This window comes from Brachyhypopomus gauderio, chromosome 19, assembly GCF_052324685.1.
Source record: "Brachyhypopomus gauderio isolate BG-103 chromosome 19, BGAUD_0.2, whole genome shotgun sequence".
In the NCBI taxonomy this organism is placed as follows: domain Eukaryota; kingdom Metazoa; phylum Chordata; class Actinopteri; order Gymnotiformes; family Hypopomidae; genus Brachyhypopomus; species Brachyhypopomus gauderio.
In genome coordinates this window covers 15,312-34,947 of record NC_135229.1, presented here as the reverse complement: position 1 = coordinate 34,947, position 19,636 = coordinate 15,312, and the positions used below count along the sequence as shown (strand labels likewise).

General features: G+C 42.2%; 1 protein-coding gene and 1 long non-coding RNA gene across 3 annotated transcripts; both read right to left on the bottom strand.

Moving 5' to 3' along the window:
- Positions 1-6,189: 6,189 nt before the first annotated feature.
- On the bottom strand, positions 6,190-12,176 carry LOC143483383 (uncharacterized). 2 transcript variants are annotated; one of them, XM_076982222.1, is made up of 10 exons: positions 12,013-12,176; positions 11,694-11,914; positions 11,366-11,610; positions 11,092-11,260; positions 9,867-10,012; positions 7,957-8,090; positions 7,607-7,703; positions 6,949-7,516; positions 6,691-6,866; positions 6,190-6,413 (listed from the first exon to the last, which is right to left on the bottom strand). In XM_076982222.1, exons 5-10 carry the CDS (start codon positions 9,942-9,944, stop codon positions 6,333-6,335), a joined length of 1,134 nt encoding a protein of 377 aa, XP_076838337.1. In that variant the 5' UTR covers positions 9,945-10,012; positions 11,092-11,260; positions 11,366-11,610; positions 11,694-11,914; positions 12,013-12,176; the 3' UTR covers positions 6,190-6,332. The 2 variants fall into 2 exon arrangements, with proteins under 2 accessions (XP_076838337.1, XP_076838338.1); XM_076982223.1 differs by having other exon boundaries at positions 11,209-11,610.
- A 137-nt stretch (positions 12,177-12,313) lies between these two features.
- LOC143483384 (uncharacterized) lies at positions 12,314-13,286 on the bottom strand. Its single transcript, XR_013122484.1, has 3 exons — positions 12,918-13,286; positions 12,654-12,824; positions 12,314-12,566 (listed from the first exon to the last, which is right to left on the bottom strand). It is a non-coding gene; the product is annotated as an uncharacterized LOC143483384 (long non-coding RNA).
- Positions 13,287-19,636: the final 6,350 nt, after the last annotated feature.

Sequence of the window (19,636 nt, the reverse complement as noted above, 5' to 3'; positions counted from 1 at the left end):
CTTAAAATGTCTTAAATTTAGTTTTACATATTCAAGGTCTAAAAATGTCTTAAAATGTCTGGAATTTTAGGGGGGGAGACATTAAATAAGTGTGTTGCTCAGTTTTTCTGTTTTATTTTACCAATCTATATCCCACAATAATTATCATTTCCGCAACGGCCGTATACTCCGCCTAATGGCAGTAGTACGTCACCTAACAGGTGGAAACATCAGACGATGCTTTAGCTGCCAGCAAGCTGCTTTTCTTATTTGAGGCCTGCGGCGGGAACAACAATACAAGGCTCCGATGCAGACATGGGTAAATGTCCATTCAGTGAAGTGGCTGGAGGATGAAAAATATTGTGGCTAGCTGAAACCTTCCAGTGATTCGTATGAGGCGCGATGTATCTTGCAGTTTAGCTGTAAGTGCCAAAAATGATTTGTCTACTGTGTAGGGCGACCAAACGTCCGTATTTCCCGGGACGTATTTCACGTCTTGTCCCGGTTTTGGAAAAAAAAAAAGTGAGGAAATGTCCTGGTTTTTAAATGACCTTCATTGGACCATTACAATGTAAATGTACAGGCACTAGGGCACTGCGCACGGCGCTGCATGTGCCGTAATCCCTTAGCCGCATCAAGCTTGGTTTATACATGAGGTTCCGCGTACTGACAATGACGTAATCGCGGTGGCAATTACTGTGCGGCCCTGCGCGAGCTCCCCGCGTGCTGTCGCTTCGCGAGGTCGTGCACCCCCGTCAACAACTTACGGTCGCCACCCCCCCCAACAATTTACACTCGCCACCCCCTCCAGGTTCAAATCTCACTCCAAGCGATCTTGAAAAGTTGGCAACCCTGGTATTATTTATTTTTTGTGAGAGGTATTAAAAAGGTCTTAAAAGTCATTGAATTTGAGATTTAAAAATGTGCAGACACCCTGATAGACATACAGAAACCACAAGCATGCCATCTGTTAACACCGCCAGGTTTCCAGGCAGCTTGTGGGCCCCCAAATGAGGAGGGCATACTCCAGCATGCTACTGGAGCTAGGTCATAGAAACCCCGAATAGGGCCTCCAGAGCCTGTGCCCCAACCACCCGTTGCCAGGTGATTGACACCAAGGGCCAAGGATGTCACGTGCATTACGCAACTCCCCGGGTGGCCTTGGGTTGAAGTCCAAGACAGTGGAGAGCTTCCGTACAATTTTCAGGAGGATACCAAGCTTCTACTGCTTTGGCAATCATGGGGTTGCACACCTATGGCAGACTGCCACCTCATCTTTGCCAAAGTTAAGCAGACAGCAAAGCTTCTACCAAAGGCACTCCCCCTACCTAACTTAATAGCACTCTGAGTAGTGTTGTGTCATTCGTGAACAATTCTTCAAATGAAGGAATCATTTGAGTGAACAAACTGAATTGAATCACTTCCTCAGCTGCTTGTTCCTTTTTCAGTTCAGTAGTTGAGCTCAGCAGCGACCGTGCAGGCTGGCTGAGGAACTGCTGTGTGGTCCATGAATCACTGAATCACCCGCGAAGACATCCATTGCGAGGGAACAGCGCATGCTCAGTGATTCGTTCACTGAACTGAGGGCTCTCGTTCATTCTGATTCGTTCAACGTACTGTCACCCAGAAAACTGTTGCTAAGGACGTGATTCAAGTTTGCATGGTCACTCACTCACATTTTCTTTTTGAATGCACAATTAAGTTGATATTTTCTTCTGAATGTAGTTATTATCTTAATGTTGCTCTTAATTTAATATTTATTTTGCACTCTGTTGTAGGTTAGTTCATACTTTATTTTTTGTATTGTTACAGTGATCCCGTGCCACTTCGCGCTTCAGCTTTTGCGAATTCACTCTTTCATGGGTTTTTATAAGATATTAATGGGGAAAAATAATTTGGGGGTCTTCACTTTTTCACCGGTTGTCTGCGGAGTTTGATCGGCGGAAAAAATATAGATTTTATGATTTTTTACATGACAAAATCCCAAAATGTATAAAAATATATAATAGGTACTAATTCTAACAATTAACAAGGAATGTTGTAAATAATAAAATAGTATGAGCACTGAGGCAGCAGGTCAAGCAATAATATGGCAAAAAGTATGAGGATTTTTGCAAGGCAAACCAGACAATGACTAGCCCATTTTATATGTGTTTCATACGTATTTTATGCTTACTTTGAAGCGCTGACCCCCACTGTCCTTTCCAAGGAAAACCAGCTTGGCCAGCTCATCTGTGACGCTGGCATGCGGGAGGAAGGAGGAGACACGACGAGCGTCTTGCGATGCACATAAAACGTTTAATACACAAAAACAAAGCCCAGCACAGACGGTGCAAGCACGCTGACGCGGAAGCTTACACAGGCATGAACTTTAGACAAAGACGAGCACAAGACACTGCGCAAACGCACATTAAATAGGTAATTTACACAGACCCACGTGACCTCGAGACAAGGTACAGGTGATATCACGAACACGCTCACAGATGACCCACGCCCACGGAAGAACAAACATGGACATAACACGCAAACAACATAGCAGCACGCCCACAGGGAAGGGTCCGGAGCTGTCACCGTGACAATCTGTATAGCACTTTTGACACAGCTTCAAGAAGCAATTCAAAAGTTACAACCCATGAATCTATCTTTCTTTATAGCGTGAAGGTAATTATTCTTATGCTGAATAGGAATGAATCCTTTGGATTGAGTCACGTTAAAGATTTGAAATTAATCTTCGCGCTAAAGAATAAACGTATTTGTAGTAGGCGTACGTGCTGCTGCAATGCATTTGCGGTACGTGTAGTGCGATGGCAAATTCACAGAATCGTGCTGCAGAGTAAACAAATTTTGAATCCACCTCGCTACAAACCAGTCAATCTGTGTACCTATATTTTTGTAATGTAACATACTTGCACATCATGTTAGTGTGAGCATATGCACGATTTACAGATATAACACGGGTAATAAAACCGCTGCTGCAATACTTTTACACACACACACACCACCCAGTAATAAATACACTAATGACAAAATGTGCTAATGACACGCATACCGATACTCTTGTACTTCCATATCTTTATATCTGATGGATGAATAGATGTATGAATGGTTGAATAGTCAGTCAGTCTCTGGGTTAAAATTTAGAAGTTTTTATACTGTCCAAGTGTAATCTAAAATTAGGTAAAAAACAAAATCGATCAGTACAAATGATATATATATTCTATCCGTATCTAGATATTTAGACAATCAAATATAGCCATTGTATGTATGTTATTTCTGCGATTTGGCTTTTATGAAATATATATATATATATATTATATTTATATATATTATATTTACATATATTAATTTGCACTGCTACATAGACAGGAAATGCCACAAAATAATCTCAGAAATATTATAAATATTATACAGGTCCTTCTAAAAAAAAATTAGCATATTGTGATAGTTCATTATTTTATGTAATGTACTGATAAATATTAGACTTATGTTTTAGATTCATTACACACAACTGAAGTAGTTCAAGCCTTTTATTGGTTTAATATTGATGATTTTGGCAAAAAAGTAAAAAAAAAAAACAAAAATCCCAACCAAAAAAAATTAGCAAATTTCATCCGACTAATAAAAGAAAAGTGTTTTTAATACAAAAAAGTCAACCTTCAAATAATTATGTTCAGTTATGCACTCAATACTTGTTTGGGAATCCTTTTGCAGAAATGACTGCGTCAATGCGGCGTGGCATGGAGGCAATCAGCCTGTGGCACTGCTGAGGTGTTATGGAGACCCAGGATGCTTAGATAGCGGCTTTAAGCTCATCTAGAGTGTTGGGTCTTGCATCTCTCCGCTTTCTCTTCACAATATCCCACAGATTCTTTATGGGGTTCAGGTCAGGAGAGTTGGCAGGCCAATTGAGCACAGTAATACCATGGTCAGTTAACCATTTACCAATAGTTTTGGCACTGGGAGCATGTGCCAGGTCGTGCTGAAAAATGAAATCTTCATCTTCATAAAGCTTTTCAGCAGAAGGAAGCATGAAGCGCTCCAAAATCTCCTCATAGCTAGCTGCATTGACCCTGCCCTTGATAAAACAGTGGATCAACACCAGCAGCTGACATGGCACCCCAGACCATCACTGACTGTGGGTACTTGACACTGGACTTCAGGCATTTTGGCATTTCCTTCTCCCCAGTCTTCCTCCAGACTCTGGCACCTTGATTTCCAAATGACATGCAAAATTTGCAGTTCTGCTTCTCTGTAGCCCAGGCCAGGCGATTCTGGCGCTGTTTCTGGTTCAAAAGTGGCTTGACCTGGAGAATGCGGCACCTGTAGCCCATTTCCTGCACACGCCTGTGCACGGTGGCTCTGGATGTTTCTACTCCAGACTCAGTCCACTGCTTCCGCAGTCCCCCAAGGTCTGGAATCTGCCCTTCTCCACAATGTTCCTCAGGGTCCGCTCACCTCCTCTCGTGCAGCGTTTTCTGCCACACTTTTTCCTTCCCACAGACTTCCCACTGAGGTGCCTTGATGCAGCACTATATTATTGATAATGTTCTGTCTTTCCAGTTAAGTAAAATAATCTTTTTAGCCACTGTTATAGAAATGAGGATGAATGTTTGCAGATGTTTAGGCATTGGTAGAGAGGAAAGGTCACCAAGCAGAGCTAAGGTGGGAGAAATTGGGATGCGGAGGATCTTGGACAGCTCTCCCAAGACCTCCGACCAAAACAGAGGGGGGGCAGTTCCAGAATGCGTGAAGATGATTGTCTGTTACCATGGGGCAGTGTGTACAAGTGTTGGAGTCAGTGAAGCCCATCCGATGCATTTTCTCGATAGTGATGTGTGTTCTGTGTAATATTTTATATTGAATTAGCTGTATGTTAGAATTTGATGATATTTTAAAGGTTTGAGCCTAAAGGTCTGAAGTCCATTTGTCTATTGGTAGTGAAATGGTGTCATGATGTGAAAAGTTTATAGATTTGGGAGAGTAGTTTCTTGGATTATATTCCTGTATTTTATCCTCCTCCTCCTCACTACTGTCAATGAACCGAATTTTTCTCTTTGCTGACCGTTTTTTGGCCACAACCTGACTGGAGGATGATGGGCTCTCCCTGGCAGGCTCTGGCCTCTCGCCCATTGCTGGGCTCTCTTCTAGGGCTTGTGACTGGAGCTCTCTTATCTCAACAGCCTCTGCCACTGTGCTAAGAGGCACGTAGAATTTAGAGCTCACCACATCTGAGTGGCACATGGCACGTTGTATTTTTCTTTTTTGTTCAGGAGGCATGTTTTTGATCTGAAAATGGGAAAAACATGCAAATTACATATGCATAATATGCTCATTACATAGGCGTAACATCCTCATTACATATTCATACCATGGTAATTACATATGGATAATACTTACGTGGCACACCATTGCTGTCCTGAAAGCCTTAAAACTGGCATCCTCCAAAACCCAAGCGTGTCCACTCCATCCTGAAATGGACTAATAGTTTTTTTGCACTGCCCTCCATTCCTGTTGAAGAAGAACGGTGATCCACCCCCAGGCAAATCCTTCGCGAGGGTAATGAACCGATTCATCCAGGTATATTTGTCTGGTCACGCAAACTTAAGCGTGACCCTAACCCTAACCCTAGGGAAAAAACATAATCGTATCATACAGTTGGCATCAGGAAAAAACTAAGGCATATTAGCAAAACGTCCAAGAAAATTGCTCAACACTGCCCCCTAATTCAAGACACTTTGATAATATATTATGGACACGTCCATGCTAAAACCTATGGGAAAAGGTTAGGGTCAGGGACATGTATATAATATCAGGCATCTTCATCATATGTCTATGGAAAAATGCCACTTTCATGATATGAACCCTACCCCTAACTCAGGATAAGATAACCTGATAGCAGGCCTATGAATTGGGCCGCTGTCATGGTATTCGGGTATTTCTCAAGACGGTCTAAATTGACACAAAATTCATAACGTTAGCATTATTGTTACATTAGCAAAATACATTAGCATGCACAAACAAATGACTTACCCAGTTTTAGAGGAATCAGCTTCCTGGCATTTTTTCGAAAGGACCTGATTTCTTCTTTGCTGATTTTGTTTTCTGAAACACATTATGCACTGGCTCATTAATATGCGCATATCAACGCATGAATATGCATAGACCACCTCATTAATATGCACATCATTAATGGAGCTATTCTACACTTACTGCTGAGGCGTTTCTTCACTTTTTGTCGGTGAACTGTTACTTCTTTTTTCAGGCCTGTGAGTCGCTTGCTTACTTCTAAGTTCAACCAAGCTATGTCATTTTTTGTAATCCTTGCATCCATTATAGGAAGGCAATGTAAATATTTAATGAACTTGCGAAGGGTAAGGAAGATATTTCTGACAGTGGTGACCGCCAGCCCCTTCCCCTTCAGGTGAGTCATGTATCTGCAAATACAACAAATTTGTTATATTTGCAAAATTCCTCATTGTTATGCATTAGTCCATTAATATGCGGGTATTAGTTATTTAGTATGCGGATATTTCCTCATTAGTATGCGGATATTAGCTTATTAATATGCGGATATTGCCGCATCAATATGCGGGTATTCGCTCATTAGTATGCTGATATCACCTCATTAGTATGCAGATATTAGCTTATTAATATGCAGACATTTGCTCATTCGTATGCATGTTAACTTTCACTATGACATGCGTTACTTACTCCAAAATTATCCCCGTTTCGCAAGAAAGAGAATGTCCCCTTCTTTTCTGGCATGTCACGCATACTAAAGTTGACAAAACGGAAAATGTGATTTTCCGCCGAGATGGCGTTCTCCTTTTTTCGCCCCTCCAGGTTTGCACCAGAATTTACAATTGTAAATTCCTTAACAATGCGCCCTAGGGAAGACATATTAAGCATAATTAGTGAATCATACATAAAAAATTTGGTCAAACTCTCAACCTTTATGACACTACTTACTGATGTTAGGGTGGATTTCTTTCGAAATCGGAGAGCTGAGGCTGTGTTTGGACCGTATGGGGGACTGTGTATTCCTGAAGGCTTTCTCCAGGTCCACCAACCTTTCAAAGTTTGCCCTGCAGCTTGGCCTCTGACACTTTTCTCCGGGGCTAGCTTCCGCAAGTGCCTTCTTTAACCTTTGTACCTCCAGATTTGATAACTTACAGGATGAGCGAGCATCACATTTGGTGGTGGATGAGGGCCTAGGCACTGAGGTGGAAGGCGCAGGGTCTGCCGTGGAGTGTACAGCAACAGAGGTGGAGGGCCCAGGGACGGATGTCGCAGCAACTGGGGTGGAGCATGCCTCTGGTTCACCGATGTGCTCTGGCTCAAAAGGGACCGGGGCCTCGTCCAATTCACTGGACATGTCAGTGAAAGACCCTTGTAATAAATATGCTGGAAGTGGGCTGTAACCCCCATCCAGCGTTGAAACAAGCGGGGGCCTAGGAACATTCGCCCTTAATGAGGCCAGGCTTCTTAAAATGTACTCCTCCTTCGACAACTTTGTAAATTTGGCAAGGTCCCCAATCTAAAAAATAAACACAAGGGAAAAAATTGCAATATGCGTATATTAATAAGCTAATATGCAGTCCTACACAACAGATGGTTTTAAACATACCAACACATCCTGGTGCATTTTATTGTAGTGCTTATCCAAGCGCTTGATGTGTGAGGAGTTGCAGTCCGGCACCTTGCAATCGAAAATGCCTTTCACTCTGCAAAAAATTTTACACAAAAAGATGCAAAACATGCTAATTACATAAGCATTATTAGCTCAATGCATGTTTATTGCATGCTAATTACATTAGTTACATGCTAATTGCTAACATGGTAACATGCTAACAACATGCTAATATGCTAACAATATGCTAGCATGCTAATACCTTGCTAACCCACTAACATGCTAATACAATACTAACATGCTAATAACACACTAATAACATGCTAACATGCTAATTATTCACTTACCTCCCACTGGAGAGCTGCAGCAGTAGCGTCATTTCATCTTTATTTGTCACCTTGTGACACACCCGGAGGTGCTGTGATAAGTTGCAGTAAATAACTGCACATATCGGACACGCACTTTGTGTAGGTGCCATATCCTGAAAAAGAATATTTTACTAACCAGACTAATATAAAAGTAATTGAATCTTATTGATACCACTTTGACACTAGTGTAAAACCCCTTGATAATATGGACCCTAACCTGAGATGGATACTTTAGGGTGGGGGTCCCAGACTCTACCCCTGCCCCAAGGGGGTGCACCATACCCCCGCAGAGCAAACCCTCGTCATCCTACCCCCCCCCCCCCCCCCCCCCCAGGGCCCTAGATATACCCCCGAGTTGGAGCTCCACCAGGGGGCGCAATAGTCAAGGAGCCCCGCCCATTGAAACCCATTCATACCACTTTGACAATAGTGAAAAACTAGTGTAAGACTTTTTAAAAATATAAACCCTAACCCGATGGAGCAACTTTGGGGTGGGGGTCCAAGACTCTACCCCTGCCCCACCATCGACGTGCAGAAGCTTATATAAATTATATATTAAATTTTATAAATTATTATAAAATCATAACTGCCTCCATATCCCATTCTTGTCCATCCCAAACTTGAAGTGTCAGGAGCCACCTGTACTCTAGCCAAGTTACAGAAAACGTGATCCACCTCCTTTTAAATTCTTGGACAATTCAAGGAAAGAGGTGAACCACCTGAACTCGTGGTTAGGGTTAGTTATGCACCACAGCAAAACAACCAAGTTTTGGGGTTGTCCCCTGTATTCGGTTTAACATAACAAAGCTTAGACCCCCATGTCTTAATGGAATCATCTCTAGACTGTTCATAAGGGTTCATAAACAGGATTAGAATTTTGTTCTACCCTCAGTGATCCAGTGCTGGCCAGGTGTCAGGAAAGAGTTCCAGTGTAATGATAATGCATGTAGTTAAATACAGAATAAAGAACATGTCTTAACACAATTGGTTAAGAATAATAACAGATGTGTATGATTGGTGTTCTGATCAGGAGAGGAGCAACAGTAGACTGGATGTGACTGACACGGAGTACTAACATTTATTTTTAATTGCTACTTATGGTAGAAGCCTGGGAATCTTCCTTTGTCTTATTCAAACAAGGCAAGGAGATTGTTTGCGGGGTCTCTGCAAACAATCTGTTTATGGTTATTTGTGCTTCTTGGCAAATGCCTAACTTGCAAACACTAGGTCAGTGGTTCCCAAAGTGGGGGGCGCGCCCCCTAGGTTGGGCGCGGAGCTTGGAAGTAAAGCCTGGTTTATACTTTCGCGAGTGACCGTAGCGCGTGACTCCGCCCACATCGCGCGACCCTGCACGAAGCGTTTACTTGCGCGAGCTTCACTGCAGTGTTCTCCGAAACGATAGGTGGCAGTGGAGAATAAAAATATTCTTATCTACTAAAGGGGGTCACGGCAGAAAAAGTTTGGGAACCACTCCACTAGGTAATGATACTGACTCCTGTAGTTTAGTAGTAGTCTGACTCAATGGTGTCTTGAATTCTGGCCTATCTGTACTATTTCCTAGGATGTATTCTGTGATCAGAAGCAAAGCAGTTTGTAAGTCGCTCTGGATAAGAGCGTCTGCTAAATGCCGTAAATGTAAATGTCTCGGGCCTAGAGGGGGGGCTCTGTCAGGGCTGGCCCCAGGGCGGGTCCTCCAGTCGCCACCAGGAGGAGCCCAAGAGCCAGACCTCAGGCTAATCAGCGGTGATGGCCTGCACCTGTTGTCCTGGGTTTATAAGGATGGCCAACCTTCAGCCCTTTTCTCTGTTGTCTCTACAAGGTGTCTCGCCACCCGGCCTCTTTCTTGTTTAAGATTTTTTGTTTGTTATACTGTCACTTCGAGTACTTACCTCCTGCGCCGCTCCCTGGCCTCTCTCAAGTTTTCCTCCTGCTGTCTTTCTTCCTATCTGTTTGGTTTTGGTTTTCATTCCGTGACTATTTCTGTTCTCCTGTGTCTTCCACGTCAGTTATTGCCGTGATTGCTTTCTGTTCTCTCCTGTTACACACATTGAGTATTTCCGCGATTACTTTCAGTTCTCCCTCGTCATCTTCTCTGAATATTCAGCGCGACTTGGTTTTGGTTTCTCACGCTTGTAATATTGCTTACTGCATGGACAAGGCGTTTGGGTCCACTACCATAAAAAATCCACAGGGGATTTAGTCTCCTAAATCCGCCATTCTGACACAATAAATGATTTGCATCTCAGCCTCTGCAGTTTTAACAATTTTATTTTCGCCAGCAGTAATATAGCGCGGGTGAAACGTTACTGATTGGTTTTCCTCTAGTTGACGGTGGCGTAGTCCTAAGTTTATTATAATAACGGTGCGTGACACTAAAGGTTACATAGCATAAAATATATTTATTATTATTATATTATATAATATTATTAATTATATTTATTTTCCTACGTCCCACTTCCAATCTATTGCAATCAGTCAAATAGATTGCAAGTGGGATGTTTTGTGATTTGATTTTGTTTTATTTTATGTTTAATTAAAGAGGTTTAACTAAAGGAGGTTTAAATTAAGGTTTAAGGAGAAGGAACAACATATAACATTGTGAAACAAAATATCTTATTAAAAATTTAAAATACAAATGGAATTATGAAAAAGCATGATTAAAATATGTTGAACAAACACTGAATATGCAAAATTAAAATAACAAGAACAATTTAAATGTATACATACTAGCAAAATAGAACACTATGGATATGATAAGACGGTAGAAACAAGAACAATTTAAATTAGTGCTGTCAATTCCAGGTGCTGCAATTAAAAGTCCTCACCAGGATTTTGCTCAGGCTTCCTGGATTGTGTTGATTCCACTAATTTTACCTGGATTGCTAATTAGAAAATCTAGCAAGCTTGAGCTAAATCCTGGTGAGTACTTTTAATCGCGGCACCTGTAATTGACAGCACTAATTTAAAAATATATACACTAGAAAAATTGAACTCTATAAACACAATACTATCATTAAAAAGCTAAAACAAACAAACATGAACAAGTTCAAATACTACTTAACACTACATTAACACTTTTTTATATAACCGTTTAACAGCTTTGTGGGTTCTTACATTTTTGTCCCTTTGATTAATCATATGAAGTATTCCAATTCTTTTGGGGGATGCTTTTCTCAATTTGAGTGGCGAAAGTCTGCTCAAAACAAGCCTTGGTGAGCTTGTAAGTCTTACATTGTGATGTGCTCTTTTCTTTGTCCCCCTGCTCCTCATCCTCCTCAATGTCCTGAAAAAAACACAAATACATACATGCACATTTTACTGTGTGTGTGTGTGTGTGTGTGTGTGTGTGTGTGTGTGTGAAGAGTGCATATCTCTTCAAAGGAAGTACCACTTTCTTGAAAAGGAACTTCCATTTCTTCCTCGGATGACTCCAGCGCAAGTCTTTTAGAAGGTCGCAGGTGTTTTCTTTTGTTCTTTCTCTTGTTTGTAGAAGCTGGGGCTTCTGGTAGCTCTGAGGAGGTTTGACCAGGCTGGATTTAAATTGAGGGCGTAAAACTTATTTGCGGTGGCCGTATTGTGGCACATAAAGTGTGACATCATTTCCCTTTGTTTAGGGTCCAGTTCGTTTCTTGCCTGTGAAGGGAAACAAAATCAGACCACTGGGAAAATACATAATTGTTAGTGACAAGTCACCTCTGTTATAAAAAAACACTTACATGGGTGGCAATGGAGCTTCTTAAATCTGTGAACTTGGGTTTGCCTGGGAGCTTCATTTGCTCCATGTATTTGGGGTTGAAATAGAGAATAGAAATTTAGATATTTTGCCCCCAGTCAGCCCTTTTCTAATTTGCACATAAGCCCGAAGCCATCCGTACTCCTCCCCAGTGAGGAGGAGCTGGGCCACACCAAAGGTCTCATTTGTTTTATGAGACTCCACCTGTTTAGAAAGACAAAAGGACAAAACACACAAGAAATGACACATTTTGCCATGCTGTATGTATAAAACACAATGTTATGAACTGAACGTGCGCTCACATTGATGAGGTACACGTCCAACTCTGGACTGTGTTTGGCTCTCATCACTTCCTCCACCTGCAGGTTCTGGTAGACCCCAGTCCGGTGGCCGTATATAGACGACAGGTAAGCCGTTACATACCCGTAAAATGACCGTTGAAGCTTTATAGATCGCTTGGTCTCCAGGGTCTCTGTGTTGACAAATAAAAACACAAGAATGAGACACATCGACTGATGTAAAGTGCAGCAGAAAAAATGTTATTAAAGTGAGGTATGATGCAGGACTCACTCAATATTTCAGGGATCTGCTGCTTGGCTTTTACCCGACACTGCAGGAGCGTCTCTTTGGAGATGGCGTGTCCATCTTTGCACTCCTTTACTTAAATTTCATGTATTACCACGGATCGCCTTTGTTTTTTATGATGCCCTTTATTTCCCTAGTTATATTGATCAGGGAAACGGGCTTCAGGCGGCAGGTGGGGGGTGGCGTGTCTTATAAGTATTAAAAATGTAGCCCAATTTATGGGCTATAGTGTGCTAGCCACCACCTTCTCCCCATTAGGCTTTTGACCCATCTGCAAAACATGAAAACGTACATATGAGTCACAAAACATCTAAACATTAAAACAAAATTTTAGAGTAAAGAATAGTCCCATACTCACTAATCCTTGTGACGTTGTCCAAGAAGGTGAACTCCTGGAGGTGGCTGTGGCCCACAGCCATGTAAGCAATAAACCGCTTTATGCGATATATCTTACTCTTGACATTATTTTGTAGTCTGTATGAAGGGTCAGACCCCTCTTGGTGGTGCTGGTAGTCTTCCAGCAGTTCATCTAAAAGCGTAAGAGATATGAGGAATTACTTATTTTCCACCAAAGGAAACGTACTTTAAAAAATTCAGCCAAAGCACACCTGAATGCACTTACTGAGCTGAGGCACATGATCAGGAAATTGAGGTTCTTGGGGGGGCAGGCTGCTCCAGCTCCTGCTCTTGCTCCGCCCCTGCCTCTGCCTCCTGCACAGCTGCTTTTTCTTAAGGTTCAGATTGTAAGAAAAATACATTATACTTTATACACACCAGAGCAGTCACGTTAACTTTAAATGCTCTATGACAGCTTACACTATGCTTGGTTTGGGCCGTCACCCTAACCCTCTTTAACCCTCTGTGTGCCTGCACAGACTTCTTTTTGAGGCGCCTGTGCAAAAGGTGGTTTTTTGCGCCTCAGCAGCTGGAGCTCTGTTGTTACAGCCAACATCTTTCAGGTTTTTGATTTCTGTTTTTTTTAGTGTTGCAGTTGGAGCATTCTGCCCCCGCCGCCGCCTCCTCCTCCTCCTCCTCCTCCTCAGAGCATGGGGCATCCTCTGCCACATGACCCAGTCTGGTCACTTCCTCCTCTTTCTCCCTCAGGTCTAAATCGGACACGAGGGCAACTTGTCTGAGCACGACATTTCTTTTGACCTCCTGTATAATGACTGCTCTACGGGTGCTTGACGGCTCCCTGTGTGACTTCAGGTGTCTGTCCAATCTAGATGTGGACTGACCACAGCCTGGTAGGCAGCATTTTTCTTTTCTAATATCTACCCTCCCTGACACTAGTTTGAGCAAGAGGGACCGCTCCATGATATTTCTAACATTATGACTTAATCTGAGGTGCTGGCTTAAATTGGCGAAGCCTTTATAGCAGAGAAGACAGGCTTCCATGGTGAAATATCTGAAAAAGAGAAAGGAAACATGTCAATAGTCATACTCAAACAGATATAGACAGACATACATACAATAGACATAGACCAGGGTACCCGCGGGTCCTTAAAAAGTCTTAAAATGTCTTAAATTTAGTTTTACATATTCAAGGTCTAAAAATGTCTTAAAATGTCTGGAATTTTAGGGGGGGAGACATTAAATAAGTGTGTTGCTCAGTTTTTCTGTTTTATTTTACCAATCTATATCCCACAATAATTATCATTTCCGCAACGGCCGTATACTCCGCCTAATGGCAGTAGTACGTCACCTAACAGGTGGAAACATCAGACGATGCTTTAGCTGCCAGCAAGCTGCTTTTCTTATTTGAGGCCTGCGGCGGGAACAACAATACAAGGCTCCGATGCAGACATGGGTAAATGTCCATTCAGTGAAGTGGCTGGAGGATGAAAAATATTGTGGCTAGCTGAAACCTTCCAGTGATTCGTATGAGGCGCGATGTATCTTGCAGTTTAGCTGTAAGTGCCAAAAATGATTTGTCTACTGTGTAGGGCGACCAAACGTCCGTATTTCCCGGGACGTATTTCACGTCTTGTCCCGGTTTTGGAAAAAAAAAAAGTGAGGAAATGTCCTGGTTTTTAAATGACCTTCATTGGACCATTACAATGTAAATGTACAGGCACTAGGGCACTGCGCACGGCGCTGCATGTGCCGTAATCCCTTAGCCGCATCAAGCTTGGTTTATACATGAGGTTCCGCGTACTGACAATGACGTAATCGCGGTGGCAATTACTGTGCGGCCCTGCGCGAGCTCCCCGCGTGCTGTCGCTTCGCGAGGTCGTGCACCCCCGTCAACAACTTACGGTCGCCACCCCCCCCCAACAATTTACACTCGCCACCCCCTCCAGGTTCAAATCTCACTCCAAGCGATCTTGAAAAGTTGGCAACCCTGGTATTATTTATTTTTTGTGAGAGGTATTAAAAAGGTCTTAAAAGTCATTGAATTTGAGATTTAAAAATGTGCAGACACCCTGATAGACATACAGAAACCACAAGCATGCCATCTGTTAACACCGCCAGGTTTCCAGGCAGCTTGTGGGCCCCCAAATGAGGAGGGCATACTCCAGCATGCTACTGGAGCTAGGTCATAGAAACCCCGAATAGGGCCTCCAGAGCCTGTGCCCCAACCACCCGTTGCCAGGTGATTGACACCAAGGGCCAAGGATGTCACGTGCATTACGCAACTCCCCGGGTGGCCTTGGGTTGAAGTCCAAGACAGTGGAGAGCTTCCGTACAATTTTCAGGAGGATACCAAGCTTCTACTGCTTTGGCAATCATGGGGTTGCACACCTATGGCAGACTGCCACCTCATCTTTGCCAAAGTTAAGCAGACAGCAAAGCTTCTACCAAAGGCACTCCCCCTACCTAACTTAATAGCACTCTGAGTAGTGTTGTGTCATTCGTGAACAATTCTTCAAATGAAGGAATCATTTGAGTGAACAAACTGAATTGAATCACTTCCTCAGCTGCTTGTTCCTTTTTCAGTTCAGTAGTTGAGCTCAGCAGCGACCGTGCAGGCTGGCTGAGGAACTGCTGTGTGGTCCATGAATCACTGAATCACCCGCGAAGACATCCATTGCGAGGGAACAGCGCATGCTCAGTGATTCGTTCACTGAACTGAGGGCTCTCGTTCATTCTGATTCGTTCAACGTACTGTCACCCAGAAAACTGTTGCTAAGGACGTGATTCAAGTTTGCACGGTCACTCACTCACATTTTCTTTTTGAATGCACAATTAAGTTGATATTTTCTTCTGAATGTAGTTATTATCTTAATGTTGCTCTTAATTTAATATTTATTTTGCACTCTGTTGTAGGTTAGTTCATACTTTATTTTTTGTATTGTTACAGTGATCCCGTGCCACTTCGCGCTTCAGCTTTTGCGAATTCACTCTTTCATGGGTTTTTATAAGATATTAATGGGGAAAAATAATTTGGGGGTCTTCACTTTTTCACCGGTTGTCTGCGGAGTTTGATCGGCGGAAAAAATATAGATTTTATGATTTTTTACATGACAAAATCCCAAAATGTATAAAAATATATAATAGGTACTAATTCTAACAATTAACAAGGAATGTTGTAAATAATAAAATAGTATGAGCACTGAGGCAGCAGGTCAAGCAATAATATGGCAAAAAGTATGAGGATTTTTGCAAGGCAAACCAGACAATGACTAGCCCATTTTATATGTGTTTCATACGTATTTTATGCTTACTTTGAAGCGCTGACCCCCACTGTCCTTTCCAAGGAAAACCAGCTTGGCCAGCTCATCTGTGACGCTGGCATGCGGGAGGAAGGAGGAGACACGACGAGCGTCTTGCGATGCACATAAAACGTTTAATACACAAAAACAAAGCCCAGCACAGACGGTGCAAGCACGCTGACGCGGAAGCTTACACAGGCATGAACTTTAGACAAAGACGAGCACAAGACACTGCGCAAACGCACATTAAATAGGTAATTTACACAGACCCACGTGACCTCGAGACAAGGTACAGGTGATATCACGAACACGCTCACAGATGACCCACGCCCACGGAAGAACAAACATGGACATAACACGCAAACAACATAGCAGCACGCCCACAGGGAAGGGTCCGGAGCTGTCACCGTGACAATCTGTATAGCACTTTTGACACAGCTTCAAGAAGCAATTCAAAAGTTACAACCCATGAATCTATCTTTCTTTATAGCGTGAAGGTAATTATTCTTATGCTGAATAGGAATGAATCCTTTGGATTGAGTCACGTTAAAGATTTGAAATTAATCTTCGCGCTAAAGAATAAACGTATTTGTAGTAGGCGTACGTGCTGCTGCAATGCATTTGCGGTACGTGTAGTGCGATGGCAAATTCACAGAATCGTGCTGCAGAGTAAACAAATTTTGAATCCACCTCGCTACAAACCAGTCAATCTGTGTACCTATATTTTTGTAATGTAACATACTTGCACATCATGTTAGTGTGAGCATATGCACGATTTACAGATATAACACGGGTAATAAAACCGCTGCTGCAATACTTTTACACACACACACACCACCCAGTAATAAATACACTAATGACAAAATGTGCTAATGACACGCATACCGATACTCTTGTACTTCCATATCTTTATATCTGATGGATGAATAGATGTATGAATGGTTGAATAGTCAGTCAGTCTCTGGGTTAAAATTTAGAAGTTTTTATACTGTCCAAGTGTAATCTAAAATTAGGTAAAAAACAAAATCGATCAGTACAAATGATATATATATTCTATCCGTATCTAGATATTTAGACAATCAAATATAGCCATTGTATGTATGTTATTTCTGCGATTTGGCTTTTATGAAATATATATATATATATATTATATTTATATATATTATATTTACATATATTAATTTGCACTGCTACATAGACAGGAAATGCCACAAAATAATCTCAGAAATATTATAAATATTATACAGGTCCTTCTAAAAAAAAATTAGCATATTGTGATAGTTCATTATTTTATGTAATGTACTGATAAATATTAGACTTATGTTTTAGATTCATTACACACAACTGAAGTAGTTCAAGCCTTTTATTGGTTTAATATTGATGATTTTGGCAAAAAAGTAAAAAAAAAAACAAAAATCCCAACCAAAAAAAATTAGCAAATTTCATCCGACTAATAAAAGAAAAGTGTTTTTAATACAAAAAAGTCAACCTTCAAATAATTATGTTCAGTTATGCACTCAATACTTGTTTGGGAATCCTTTTGCAGAAATGACTGCGTCAATGCGGCGTGGCATGGAGGCAATCAGCCTGTGGCACTGCTGAGGTGTTATGGAGACCCAGGATGCTTAGATAGCGGCTTTAAGCTCATCTAGAGTGTTGGGTCTTGCATCTCTCCGCTTTCTCTTCACAATATCCCACAGATTCTTTATGGGGTTCAGGTCAGGAGAGTTGGCAGGCCAATTGAGCACAGTAATACCATGGTCAGTTAACCATTTACCAATAGTTTTGGCACTGGGAGCATGTGCCAGGTCGTGCTGAAAAATGAAATCTTCATCTTCATAAAGCTTTTCAGCAGAAGGAAGCATGAAGCGCTCCAAAATCTCCTCATAGCTAGCTGCATTGACCCTGCCCTTGATAAAACAGTGGATCAACACCAGCAGCTGACATGGCACCCCAGACCATCACTGACTGTGGGTACTTGACACTGGACTTCAGGCATTTTGGCATTTCCTTCTCCCCAGTCTTCCTCCAGACTCTGGCACCTTGATTTCCAAATGACATGCAAAATTTGCAGTTCTGCTTCTCTGTAGCCCAGGCCAGGCGATTCTGGCGCTGTTTCTGGTTCAAAAGTGGCTTGACCTGGAGAATGCGGCACCTGTAGCCCATTTCCTGCACACGCCTGTGCACGGTGGCTCTGGATGTTTCTACTCCAGACTCAGTCCACTGCTTCCGCAGTCCCCCAAGGTCTGGAATCTGCCCTTCTCCACAATGTTCCTCAGGGTCCGCTCACCTCCTCTCGTGCAGCGTTTTCTGCCACACTTTTTCCTTCCCACAGACTTCCCACTGAGGTGCCTTGATGCAGCACTATATTATTGATAATGTTCTGTCTTTCCAGTTAAGTAAAATAATCTTTTTAGCCACTGTTATAGAAATGAGGATGAATGTTTGCAGATGTTTAGGCATTGGTAGAGAGGAAAGGTCACCAAGCAGAGCTAAGGTGGGAGAAATTGGGATGCGGAGGATCTTGGACAGCTCTCCCAAGACCTCCGACCAAAACAGAGGGGGGGCAGTTCCAGAATGCGTGAAGATGATTGTCTGTTACCATGGGGCAGTGTGTACAAGTGTTGGAGTCAGTGAAGCCCATCCGATGCATTTTCTCGATAGTGATGTGTGTTCTGTGTAATATTTTATATTGAATTAGCTGTATGTTAGAATTTGATGATATTTTAAAGGTTTGAGCCTAAAGGTCTGAAGTCCATTTGTCTATTGGTAGTGAAATGGTGTCATGATGTGAAAAGTTTATAGATTTGGGAGAGTAGTTTCTTGGATTATATTCCTGTATTTTATCCTCCTCCTCCTCACTACTGTCAATGAACCGAATTTTTCTCTTTGCTGACCGTTTTTTGGCCACAACCTGACTGGAGGATGATGGGCTCTCCCTGGCAGGCTCTGGCCTCTCGCCCATTGCTGGGCTCTCTTCTAGGGCTTGTGACTGGAGCTCTCTTATCTCAACAGCCTCTGCCACTGTGCTAAGAGGCACGTAGAATTTAGAGCTCACCACATCTGAGTGGCACATGGCACGTTGTATTTTTCTTTTTTGTTCAGGAGGCATGTTTTTGATCTGAAAATGGGAAAAACATGCAAATTACATATGCATAATATGCTCATTACATAGGCGTAACATCCTCATTACATATTCATACCATGGTAATTACATATGGATAATACTTACGTGGCACACCATTGCTGTCCTGAAAGCCTTAAAACTGGCATCCTCCAAAACCCAAGCGTGTCCACTCCATCCTGAAATGGACTAATAGTTTTTTTGCACTGCCCTCCATTCCTGTTGAAGAAGAACGGTGATCCACCCCCAGGCAAATCCTTCGCGAGGGTAATGAACCGATTCATCCAGGTATATTTGTCTGGTCACGCAAACTTAAGCGTGACCCTAACCCTAACCCTAGGGAAAAAACATAATCGTATCATACAGTTGGCATCAGGAAAAAACTAAGGCATATTAGCAAAACGTCCAAGAAAATTGCTCAACACTGCCCCCTAATTCAAGACACTTTGATAATATATTATGGACACGTCCATGCTAAAACCTATGGGAAAAGGTTAGGGTCAGGGACATGTATATAATATCAGGCATCTTCATCATATGTCTATGGAAAAATGCCACTTT